Below are 13,246 nucleotides of genomic sequence, written 5' to 3'. Positions count from 1 at the left end.
GAGAGACATCGAAACGTGAGAAATGTAAGTAACTGCTGGTTGTGTAAAAAGAATTCTCTTATATCCTGGCATTATATATTCTATCTCATGTTTTTTTAGAGCTCCATCACGACCCGTTGGAGTGGATGGAGCGACACCGGGTCTGGTATACAGAACTATCATGTGCAGGTTTACAGGATGGATCACACACAAGGGGACACGCTGAGGGAGGGGTCCACTCCGTGGATCGACGGTAAGGAAACCAATTAACGTGTGATGTACGTCGATTAGACATCCAGGTAACACGATATGCCAAAAAGCAGTTACTCGAAACACAACATTTAGCTCCTGCAACTAAAACAACAGGAGGTAATTGACTCTTTTACATAAACTGTGTCTGAGCTTTGTTTCCCATTGAAATCCAAATTGTCTTCAGCTTGACTTTGCCCTATCTTTGTTTACTATTCGTATCCAAATTCTCTTCAGTTTGACTTTGTCTTACAATATCTCGAAGGATAGCGGATTCTATCCGAAACGTCTGACCGTTTCCAAAATCATATCCAGTTTCTTGTGAGTAACTACTTATTGGCATAAAGTTTGATGTATTTATACTGGAGTGGACCAGTAACCAGTAATTCAGTAAGAAGCTTTGGGGAAGATGTCTAACAGCCATCGAAACATAAGCAGGTAAGAAACATTACTGGTTGTATAAAAAAAAAACTGTAATACTGCAAAATCTCTGTATGTTCATCTACAAATGTTTAAGGAAGAGAGAAGATGCATGTAAACTATAGTATATGTATAACTTTGCGTTTACTACCCTTAGTATCAAACTGACTGCATTTAGCCCCGACGGGGCAACAAATATGCAACAAACTCTAGTGTCATTGTCAATATCTTTTGATCTACCAGCCCGATGAAGTTACTTTCTTTCTTCAACAATTTTCATCACTATTTGTTTTACAACACAGAGTCCCTGGAGTCCTCTGCCAGTTCCTACACGATCAACATGGCTGGTGAGGACCCGGGCGTGTTCTCGGTGGTCATGACTATTGAAGACGCCTCTGGTGGCAACGAAGCAGGAAATATTGAGGTACTGCATGCATCATATGTCACAAAATTGCGCATCGAATCAGGAAGACATAACCACGCTCCCCTAAAGCAAAGAATCTGCCATTTTTTTTTCGTAAAGTAGAAGAGAACTACATTTTTACTGTAGATTGCCCTTTGTATGATAGCGATAGAAGCATTTTTCGGCTATGCGTGTTACTAGTAAGTAACTTTTCTCACTTCAGGTACTTCAATAGTAATGAGAAATAATATTCCTTACAACCTTTGATGAATCTATCCTAACAAATGATACAGCTCACTACATTTATGCAATTCCCAAGAAGTGAGAGGAAGTCGCAATCGAATGTACTGGAGTAGATTAGACGCTTATTTCTACACAAATATGTACTTAGTATATGACAAACATGCGACCTGTGTTTGACCAAGTGGGGCAGAAATACACAATTGAGGTATTCATTCATTCATTCATTCATTCATTCATTCATTCATTCATTCATTCAGTCATTCATTCATTCATTCAGTCATCATTCATTCATTCATTCATTCATTCAGTCATCATTCATTCATTCATTCATTCATTCATTCATTCATTCATTCATTCATTCATTCATTCATTCATTCATTCATTCATTCATTCTACTGGCAACACTGTCCTATTCGAATTTATCAGAATAGTCCTGCACTTATAGATTAACATGGTTAGACACAATTGTTATAACACTTTCCGTATTTTTTATACTTCTGCGGCATAATCGAATTATTATATTGTCGAATTCTAAATAGTGGGTGTATATGATAATATATAGAATAATAATAGCAATACAGCATTAGTAACATTTAATTCGTATGTCCATCCAAAGATGCTTATGAAAAGTTAAATATGAAACACTTATAGGATAATCATAGGACTATTCTTTGGCCTGTGTGTTCTGTGCACATTGTATAAACGAGAGCATCATATGAAGGACACTGTAATTGTATACATGAAAAGATGAAGTTAGCTGGTGTGTTACGCCGAAGGGCGGTTATACCGGCTATATAGATACAGATACAGAATACATATGAACAATGCTGACGAACATACTTTTTGTTGTAGAGAACACGTCGGTTCTACTTGTACGACGCAGATTCGACCATCACTGTTGACGAATCCGCTGGACTAGCAGAGAACGGGGACATGTGGATCTCCACAACTGTGGCGGACACTGACTTCCTGGTTAGACATTTGTCTTTGGTTTGTTTATGAAGATTAGACATCAAGGTAAGCATTATTATCATTGTTGTCTGACCATAGGAAACTATGCTAACATGATTTACATTAGAGTACCTTTTTGCATATGATCCTAACGATTTAGTGCTTAAACCAGTTTTTCTAGTTATTTGTGCTTGTATTGAATTGTTCTGCTAGTTCATTCTAGTAACACTGAAGAAGAGTGATGGATGTCACTCGAAACTCGAGAAGTAAATATGCGTTTTTTATCCAGTTGTAGAGATTAAATTGTATTTGAATTGTCTTTGGTTTATTTGGCACTGGAGGCTAAGTTTAGCATTTCTTACACAACCCAGATTGTATACAATAGGTAAGTAAAGTTTTTTTTATGAAACCAACGAGTTGATCACAACGTTTCAGTGCTCAGGGGGAAATTGCCTGATTCTACTTTGCACTGCAGCTAGGTGTCGCTGCTGTAATGTAAAGAAGACCAAACGTGACTGAGTTTGTATCCCCCATCATCACTGTTCAGGATTCGAGTAGATTATAGTTGCATAGTTGCTAGAGGACAGCACTTGTGGATAGGCTTAACATTGGCGAAATTTCGCTGATGAAACATTTAAACATAAAATAATAATTTATATATATTTATAAGCTGACTTTCACTGAGGCCACAACGCCATCTCGCCTCATTCAGACAATTTATTTTTTGATAAAGAAGTTTAATTTGGAACATGTTTTCGTTATTTATTCGGTCCTTCAAATCATAAGTTTACATCATGGATCGCATTTGTTTTCAAATTATGAGTTGATATGCACGAATCTAATTTTGATCGCAGAATTGTTATTGAACACTCTCCATCCTATGATGCATAGGAATAAATATTTCATAAAACAAGTTTTCTGTGTTTGAGATTATGTGTAAAACAATAAAGATAAAACCTGAGACGAAAACAACAGACATTATCATAAACTTTATTACAGATCACAAGACCATCACCAGCAGGGGAAGAAAACAATATGTTTCACACCCTAAATTTTCAATCAATTAAAAACTTGCTAGAAACATATTGATGAGGCAAGCATATTATAATGGAAATGTCTGATTTTCCAAAACAGTGGCAGACGAATCTTGACCAACTTATCACCGTGGAGTATATGGACCACTTCATCCAACACACCCACCACAACGGCAAGTTCCTGAACGCCATTGCTGAGTTCTTCGTACCCGTGCCACAAGCGAACGACGACGTCGACACCACGGAACGATCTAGGCAGCCCATCGTCAACCAAAAGGGAGTGGTAACCTTCGAGGTAAACACAACTGCTTTTGTAGTACAATATTAAACTTTCTTCCAACACAAAGGTACACACGGATCCAATTTTCAACGACCATTGTCGACTTCTTCAGGATCAATACTGATGACCAATCACTTCAGAATGTAAACTCGCGCGAGTTACGGACACGTGATCTTATTAACAGGTGACCGTACGGATACTTGACGTCAGCAATTGGTCAAAACTGCTTTTCCCGTCGTTCTGTAACGTAAACATGTAAACAAGAAGCTAGCGTGACCTGTGAACTGTTAACGCCCTAGAACAAATAGTAAAAAACTCAGAAACACATACAATTACTTACATACACATGGCTTTCTAGATTTGGATCTAAAATTTTAGATAGTAAATGTAGACTGATAGATGATACTTGATATAGGCTGATAGATGATACTTGACAGACAACCAGATAATACTTGGACAGACATAAGATGGACTAATAGGTAGACATGCAGATGATACATAGGTGGGCTGATAAGTAGACAGACAGGCAGATAATACATACTATAATCAGACAGATACATGTAGATGTACTGATAGGCAGACAGACACACAGATAATACATAGACAGATACATGGACTGATAGGTAGACTGACAGGCAGATAATACATATACAGATACATGGACTGATAGGTAGACTGACAGGGAGATAATACATAGACAGATACATGGACTGATAGGTAGACTGACAGGCAGATAATACATAGACAGATACATGGACTGATAGGTAGACTGACAGGCAGATAATACATAGACAGATACATGGACTGATAGGTAGACTGACAGGCTGATAGTACATAGACAGATACATGGACTGATAGGTAGACTGACAGGCTGATAGTACATAGACAGATACATGGACTGATAGGTAGACTGACAGGCAGATAATACATAGACAGATACATGGACTGATAGGCAGACAGACACACAGATAATACATAGACAGATACATTGACTGATAGGTAGACTGACAGGCAGATAGTACATAGACACATACATGGACTGATAGGTAGACTGACAGGCAGATAGTACATACTAGACAGATACATGGACTGATAGGTAGACTGACAGGCAGATAGTACATAGACAGATACATGGACTGATAGGTAGACTGACAGGCAGATAGTACATAGACAGCTACATGGACTGATAGGTAGACTGACAGGTAGATAATACATAGACAGATACATGGACTGATAGGTAGACTCACAGGCAGATAGAACATAGACAGATACATGGACTGATAGGTAGACAGACAGACAGGTAAGTATATAGAAAGATGGTGGATAGTTAGGGTACATATAGATGGATAGATGATTATCCGGATAGACAGATACTGGGCAAATGGACTAATAGATATCACATTAAAATTGTGTGACCTCTGTACAGACGTCCTACCATGTTGACCACCAAGGAGGTACAACAAAGACTTCCGGTGCCTGGACCAATGTGGATGATCTGCACGCAGGGTCACAGTCTCTAACAATCTCTAGGTGGGTGCACTCACTAAATCCTCTTGTGTACCCAGTGGTACGTAAGGCTTCAGGAAGTTCTTTCATTGCTGTCTGTCCGAGCAACCAACAACTCTTGGTGCCTCATCCAATGAGAAACCCCTCTCCTCTTCACCTCCTTCTCTATGCAACGCCTCCATGTCTCTTTTGGCCTTCCGCTCGCTCTCTTTCCCTGTTGGGTTCACCGCAGAGCAGTTCTTGGTAAACTGTCTGGCCTCATGCGGCAGATGTGTCCTAACCACCGCCATCTACGTGCCGCTATTTCTTCGTTGACCAGTATTAGTCCTGTTTTGGCATGTAGTCTTTTATTTGATATGGTGTTAGGCCAGAAAATCTTCAAGATTCTGCGCAAACACTAGGGTGGTTCAACTTAGATAACCTCCTTGAGCCCATATGAAGAGTTTCTCGTCGGCTATCTGGAGTTTGAATTTGTTCTTTCTGATGAAAAAGTGAAGAGGGCGGCCCCGTGTGTCACAATTACGCCGGTGTCCGTCATGCTTCGCAGGGCTCGAAAGCCAAAAAGCCGGATACGCTGGGGGTACCTATCGGCATTTTTACGGTTAGGCCTTGGCGTCTGTCTGTCACCAGGTCCTGACTTATTTTAAATCCGACTGTTACCAAATCCGGGCGCGGCAGGACCAACTATAGCCCGGTAGCCACAGTGTATCCCACTGGGCCTTATAGAATGGCGGGCGCCCGAAAGGGCCGCCAAAAAGAGCACATAAACTGCCGGGAAGAGCTCTTTTTGGCGACGCCTCAGGGACTAGTCTAATTCTTACTGTGACCGAATAACATGTAGAGACTTCAGGCGTTAAGTTGGGGTGTAAAACTCCGCATATAAAAACACCGAGAAGGGATGACGTGGTATGCTTGACTATAGTGAAGCCACGTTGTACTATCAGGTCCCAACTTCGTTTGAAGAATTACGCTTCGAGTTCAACCTGCTTTACGTTTACCTTTGAGAAGCATGTTGACTCTGTGAGCAAGACTTTGATTGTTTTCTTCTTCCAGAGTTGACGGTGACACTGTGACGGCCTACATCAGAGCCACTGACATCCTGGGCAACCAACAGACCGACGAAGTGTCCATCCACATCGACAGCACTCCTCCAATCATCGAAGACTTCTGGCTGGAGAAGAACGGAGTAGAGGGAATAACTGTCCACAATTCCAGAGATCTTTATGATTGTCTGTAAGCCACAAAACTTTACAGTACATATATCTTTTCATACCGTAGCCATATATGGAAGATAAGACTTGTGAAAGGTCGCCATTGTCATTGATCTCAAAAAACATAGCTGGCATACTCTACAGTACTGTACAAAGCGTTGTATGATTATCTTTTTTTCAGCAACATATTCGTCAACTAGATTTATCTCTGGTGTCACGATATAAATATAACCTCTCGGCATTGAGATCAACGTTTGATGAGATCTTATTTCATTGGTTACAGGGTAAAATTCACGACATACGACATCCACAGCGGTCTGTACACCATCTACTGGCGATTGGTGGATATGGCGGACGAGTCCATTGTGCACGGGGACGGCAACTTGGCCGTTCGCGTCTCATCCGTAAGTTATTTACAACATTAAGTCTATGATACTATTACTAGTGTTAGAATCATTGTGGAATTTACCTTTTCCGTGTGATTTTCTCCAGCGTATTGCAACGTTCTCAACAAGAATTTGAATGGATGGACGATCCAATCCCATGTCAATAAAGAAAATGAACAAAGTTCTCTCAGTCTTTGTACACAACCAAACGTTTCGGTGAGCTGAGAGTTTGCCATCTTCATCATATGACAATACAAACTGGTTCTACTGCTAGAGCATATTACACATTTCCGGACCGGGGTCTTATTTATTTATTTAAATTTTTATGTATACATTTCTATTTTTTGGTTCCACAAACAGCACGTTTAGGCCCCGGTTTGAAAATATGAAATTAGACTAAGCGATACAGCTAGGTGTCAAGAGTTTTACGAAAATCATGACTATATTTTCAAGGATGCTGAGCCTTGTACAGCGGACACCTGTAAGTGTACCCCCATGGAACCCTGCTACATGACCAAGTACGAGATAGCGCCTGACGCATCCAAGATGAACATCCCCATAGGAGAACACGACAGCGACTACTACTTCTACGTCACCGTCACTAATCGGGCTCGACTGTCCACCACTGAGAGACTGCAGGTCTATATGAAATTTTTATTACTGGATGATTTTATACAGCAAACTAATATGCAAATAATTTGCTTATATTTATTTATGTAATTTATTTATGTATTTCTGTTTTCTCCATCAGTGGCTAAGCATTGCTTTTTAGAGAGGCCATGGGATCACACGTGGAAACAACACAATATTTACATAGCAAAAACATAATCTTCAAATTATAAAAAAAGATCGTATCCTTCTCATAGTCTTTATCCGTGCCAAGTCATAAGGGATAGAAGTAAGAGGTCACACAGTTATCTTACATAGTGTTTTTATGTGGATGAAACGGTTATTACATCGAGTGGGAGTAAGTTTCAGACAAGACAACGAGCCAACTTGTTGAATAAGATTTGAAAAATTTAAGTACTAAATGTGATGTATGTTTTAACAGATTACAGTTGACATCAGTCCTCCCGAACCGGGCCACGTCTCAGACAACTATGCCGGTCAAGCCGATATCGACTTTCAGGTAAGGTGATACTTCAATGAAAACAAACGAAAAAAAAAAACGAAAAAAAAACATAAACATGTAAACAAAACAATAAATATAGGCACAAACAAACATTGATAAATTCAAAAGTGTAAATGAATCATGACACTTATCCCCGCCTGCCTTATAAAGGGATTGTAAAGATAAAGGTAAACCTCTGACATCATGAGTTCAGATTGAAAACTGATAGAAGTGTTTTTAAAAGCTTAACATATACGTGATAAGATAATAATGATATGACAATAATAACAATAACTTCATTGCAAGATTATCATTCCGAGTGCTAATTGCAAAGTAAGAGAGTGGGACTATAGTATACAGAGCATAGAAATGTAATCTATTTTCAATCTATGTCTATGTTTATTTTAAACTATCTGAGCTGTTTTACTTCTTTTCGTATGCAATGAATGGCAGGTGAATTGTCCAACATTCTTGTATATAAACGGGTTGGACGTACATGTATGTAAATGTGTTTCAGAGTGATCCAAACATGCACTTCAGCTGGGAAGGGTTTTTTGATCACGAGAGCGGCGTGAGGAGTTACCAGGTGTTCTTTGGCACTCGGTGCGGGCTCCCAGGTGACTTCGGCATCCCTGTGCCTGATTCGGTAGGCATGAAATAATTTATGCCACTAGAGACTTAGCATGGAAGTTCATCTGTGTTGCTAAAATGACTTTAACTAACCAACACTACAAATAGGTCGGGACTTACCCCCAAATTTAAACGAAATGGACCGGTCTACAGTAGCTTCCAGAACGTGACGTCGGAGACACGTGACTGCAGCAGAGGGTCGTAAATGCCAGATAACCTATGTCGCCTCCCGTCTCTACTCAGCGAAGGACGGTGGGCGCGGATGTACACAGCCTCCTTCACTCCTCTTACAAAGAATTCCGAATCGAGGATCTTATCTAGAGACTTGTAACATGTAGATATAATCACTGATAGATTATAACACTAGAAACTTGTAACATGTAGATAAAATTACTGATAGATTGAAAAGTTTTCCGATTATAGTCATGAGCAGGATTTCTATAAAGAGTTCTTATGGTGTAATTTTGATGTGCAATATTTGCCAGGCAACAGAAAAGACGACCACTGAGCTACAACACAGCTTCACGGCTTCCTCCCTCGGCACGTACTACTGCACCGTGGTCGCCTTTAACCGCGCCCTGTCTGCCTCCGAACCGGTGTGTTCTGATGGAATCCTGTACGACACGTCTCCACCCTCCATAACCAACATCGTCATAGAGAACATCCGGGCAAGGACGGGAGCGATCAAAGATGGCGGCGGGAACGTCTGGATGGTGGATGACCAACTCAGAAAGGTCGCCGTGGACGGTCCATCGTCTGCGTGCAGGTGCGATTTTTGGTTCCTTTCCTATCTTAGGCATCGACTATTACGTAGTAAAACGCATTGTTATCTTTTACTAAACCCTCGCGATCATGAGTAAGAAGACCCATAAGGACATAAGGCACGGTTTGCGTAGGTGACGAAAAATGTCGTTGTGGGCCTTCTTAGCTTGACTCCTTGGGGGCCCTAACAAAATTACCACTAGGCAACCAGAGAAGTAAGTGAAGGTGTGTTGCTATGATGGTCTTTTGTGTTGCAAATTTACAGCTCAGCGGCCAGACAGGTTGCCGATCCCGCTATCTTCACCGATCGCCCTACGGTAAACGTCAACGCAGATTTAAATGACGACCCAGAAACCGTCAGGATGGCCACGTCTGCGGGATGTGAATCAGATGGAGCTCTTGGATCTCCGTTTTTCATGATTGTTGACAAGCATGTGAGTATACGGTTGATCCTTTTGTGTAGATGGTTAGTGATTTATTTGCAAAATCAAATCTGACGGCTAACTAACTGCATATACAGTCTCAAAGACAAAGTTAGAGTAAAATAATTGAGTACATCACACTAGTTTCTAATCAACTATAAAGTACTACGTTTACTATTGTTGGGTTTTACTTCTTCTTTGACGGCAATAACATAGTGCAAGGTGTTCCGCAGGGAATAGTTATTTTTGAGTTACTGTAAATGCAGAAATTTTCGCGGTGGTTTTATTTTCGCGATTTTTCGCGGTGGACACTTCACCGCGAAATTAGAACCACCGCGAACATTTTCCATGTCAGTAAGAGACTACAGTTACTGGTGATGCCGCGAAATAAAACCCGAATGTCCCTTTTCCCGCTACAGCGAAATTAAATCCCCGCGACTTAAATGCATTTACAATAGTAGAAAAAGGTTCAAACTTACGATAATGGTACGTTTTCCCAAGCTGGCAACCCCTATGCAAATCTAAATGGTTATAAATCACTGTAACCTCTTTTGTCCCAGTTGCTTGTCTACTGGAACGGTTCTGACGGAGAGAGTGAGATAAACGACTACCAGGTCGGCCTGAGTTCTACTGAATCCGGTGCCTCAAGTCCAGACATCATGCCTCTCACCTCAACTCACGGACACACCGTCTTCAAGACAAGGTATGAACAATTAAGTTCATAAACATAAATGTCCCGTTTCGGATCCATTGATGTTTGACAATTTTGTATATCTTGGCTATTAAGACTGTTGCTAATTCTCTTAACTAATGAATTTTCCCCTCAATAAAGGCATTCTGGTCTGGGCGAGGGACAAGAATTCTACCTCGGTGTAACGGCGACAAACAAAGCAGGCTTGTCTACCACAAAGGTAACTAACGTATGGTCTACTGACCTTACTGTCCAACGACTGGCTCGTTAGGAACCTTCAGTTAATTAGCCTTGGTGGACGTAAATGATGTCCTTTCTGAACCCTTTCCTTTGTTTAAGAAGTTTGTTCAACAACGAGTTAAAGCCATGATATTTGTTCTAAAAATACCGTACGCATCTGTCTCTGTTTAGAATTGCCTTTAATACATTTTTACTCAATGAATCAATTATGGCATTGACTGTAACAGTGTTTTTCTTTTCAATTTTCAGACTATTGGACCGATTGTAGTTGACGCAAGGCCCCCTACGTTCTCAGGCCAGGTGACAGTGACGCTGGAAGATGACTACCTCGTAGCACGATGGCCTGCTAATGGGTTTTCCGACGATGAGGATACCGATTTGCTTACCTACGAGTACGCCGTCGGTAAGATAACCTTATTCTGACGAGGTTTCCGTATCCTTTCGACTACAGGTACAATTCCTGGAATGACGGGACCGCATCAATAACGTTACATCACAATGTGGCAAGGAGTAGTAAACTTCATCATTAAGCCCTAATCGAGAAGACAGACAGGTTAGGGCGCGGTCAAAGAAGTCGTGCGATCATCGTACGATCGCAAATTTCGAGCTAGCATTTTAGAGGGCAAAAATGTACGTAGACGTCTCCTGAAAAGCTATTTTTTGGATCCTTAGGTTTTTTGGATCCTTTAGGATTTCTGTAGGTGGTTCTGTCAGTCTGAAAATCCTATGGCATCTAAATCGCGCGATGATCGCACGACCTAATATGACCGTGCCCTTAGCGAACAGTTACCAGAAAAAAAAACATTGGTTGCATAGCTAAGAACTCAGTATGTATTATCACCGATTGTGCTTGTTTTCAAGCAATGCTGCATGAACAATCATACCTTAACATAGTACTAGATAAATCGTATGGATCGTAACAGCAGTGGTCCCGAGAGTGGTTGAGGATTAAAGAATTGAGAATTACCTTGTGAATTAAACTAATGCTAGTGTTTGTCGATTGCCATTGGTTAGGCCATCAGGCTAACAGAGAGGACATCTTGGAGTACACAGCCTTGAGTAGCGTGGGTCCGTGTGGGGGCGCCACCGGCTGCACAGCCATTCACAGGGACAGTCTACAGGTATTCCAGAAAAATCCATATGCACCCCCTATATACAGATAACAAATCATTCATTCCTGTATTCAATAGAAATATAGTGTAGTAAATGTGATGGCACTAGTGTGGTAGACTGGTATCACTTACGGTACCATGCAAGTTGGCAACTTACACTCAAGACTTCTATAGTGGTGCCACTTTTGCAATTATCCAGTCAGTTTCACTTGTACAACTAATGCCATGGCAACTATCCCCATTTCCACATCTACATTTTTTCAATACTAGTACAATTAGGCTACAACGCACTACTTGCCAATTTTGGTCTGTCTGACCACCCCCAAAGAAAAAAAGATTTTTTCTGAAATCAGGCGAAAATTAACGAGTACGCGGGTGCCATCCATAAAATCTACTTGCTGTGGCGGTATTTCACCTGGATAAATTGGCATTTTGACATGCCATTGTTTTCTCATTAATGAATTAAGAAAGAATGCAGCCGTAACGAATATTGATAGATGGGTATGAAAAAGCTCTAAATCTGAAAAAAAATTCATTTTTGATAACTACAGATCGTTAGTAGATATCAATTTGCGCAACCGTGAGTTTGTAGCTTTCCTCATTATGCACATGGAAAACATAGTTTCATTGCAGTGGTGTTTACCAAAGTGCTGTATCTGTCAAAATTAAAAGAAAATATTAGGGGTAATAAAACCTGATGACGTCATCAATATGGCCCCCAAATAACAGATTTCGACTTCCTTTATGCCCATCTATCAATATTCGTTACTGCTCCATTTTTTTCTTAATTCATTAATGAGAAATTAATGGAAGATTAAAATGCCAATTTAGCCAACCTAAATACCTTAAGGAGAAATTATCTTTCCTCTACAGTGGGGTCTACACGGAACGCATTCATACTACGTGTCAGTCAAAGCCACGGACTTTGTGGGACTGACCACTGTGGCCACGTCCTCTCCGTACGTTCATTACGAGGGTGAGCCGACTGCTGGAGTGGTGGAGGACATCAATCCTGATCCACAGGCTCCTGTTTTCGACTATCTTCAGGTGGGTGACAGAACAACTATGTCTTTGAGTTGTGCCTGTGAAACTCGAGGTATCGCTTTTGGCTTGTGTGTGTTTGTCTTGTTGTGTGACAAAAGTTACTTGAATATTGTAAGAGTGACAGAATGTGAGATCGAAGATTATGTAGGTTGGCAGGATGGGAAAGGTGGCCTGTCTCGTGTCCAAAGTTGGTCCCACAGGTGTGGAACAACATTGCAATTTGTACATTTTGCACATATTTAGAGAAATAGATCAAAAGCCTTTATGATATATCGCACGAGTTAAACATCAAATAACATGAGACTTTATTAGGTTATTTTACGTTTTTACCTTTCTAAAATAAAGGAATTGCTTTTGGTTTGTTTGTCCGGTCCGGTTAGAGCTGCATCAAGGTGACAGGAACTGAGGTGAAAATGCTGCAAGTGGAGATTGGATTTGGCCGGGAGAGCTTGATCAGTGTTGCTTGTCTATTTAAAAACTGCATACGCAATACAACTTGCTGCAATGTAGAATTCCTTGCCCAAAACCGTCCTGAATGGAGACGCTTGTTGCCCAATGGGTCACTAGACATG

At 40.7% G+C, this 13,246-nt stretch overlaps 1 protein-coding gene across 1 annotated transcript in view; it reads left to right on the top strand.

Moving 5' to 3' along the window:
- The first annotated feature begins 1,454 nt into the window (after positions 1-1,454).
- Positions 1,455-13,246, top strand: part of LOC118415485 — a 31,074-nt gene continuing 19,282 nt past the window's right edge. The window contains exons 1-16 of the mRNA XM_035820144.1: positions 1,455-1,475; positions 2,147-2,266; positions 3,380-3,574; positions 4,986-5,089; positions 6,119-6,298; positions 6,560-6,680; positions 7,116-7,301; positions 7,714-7,791; positions 8,291-8,419; positions 8,889-9,169; positions 9,431-9,599; positions 10,148-10,290; positions 10,420-10,498; positions 10,768-10,921; positions 11,533-11,639; positions 12,504-12,677. Of these exons, the coding sequence (XP_035676037.1) occupies positions 1,455-1,475; positions 2,147-2,266; positions 3,380-3,574; positions 4,986-5,089; positions 6,119-6,298; positions 6,560-6,680; positions 7,116-7,301; positions 7,714-7,791; positions 8,291-8,419; positions 8,889-9,169; positions 9,431-9,599; positions 10,148-10,290; positions 10,420-10,498; positions 10,768-10,921; positions 11,533-11,639; positions 12,504-12,677 (2,241 nt within the window). The remainder of the gene's footprint in view (positions 1,476-2,146; positions 2,267-3,379; positions 3,575-4,985; positions 5,090-6,118; positions 6,299-6,559; positions 6,681-7,115; positions 7,302-7,713; positions 7,792-8,290; positions 8,420-8,888; positions 9,170-9,430; positions 9,600-10,147; positions 10,291-10,419; positions 10,499-10,767; positions 10,922-11,532; positions 11,640-12,503; positions 12,678-13,246) is intronic.

This window comes from Branchiostoma floridae, chromosome 5, assembly GCF_000003815.2.
Source record: "Branchiostoma floridae strain S238N-H82 chromosome 5, Bfl_VNyyK, whole genome shotgun sequence".
NCBI classification, from domain to species: domain Eukaryota; kingdom Metazoa; phylum Chordata; class Leptocardii; order Amphioxiformes; family Branchiostomatidae; genus Branchiostoma; species Branchiostoma floridae.
The sequence above is the reverse complement of the archived record's forward strand: the minus strand, read 5'-3'. Positions and strand labels throughout refer to the sequence as shown.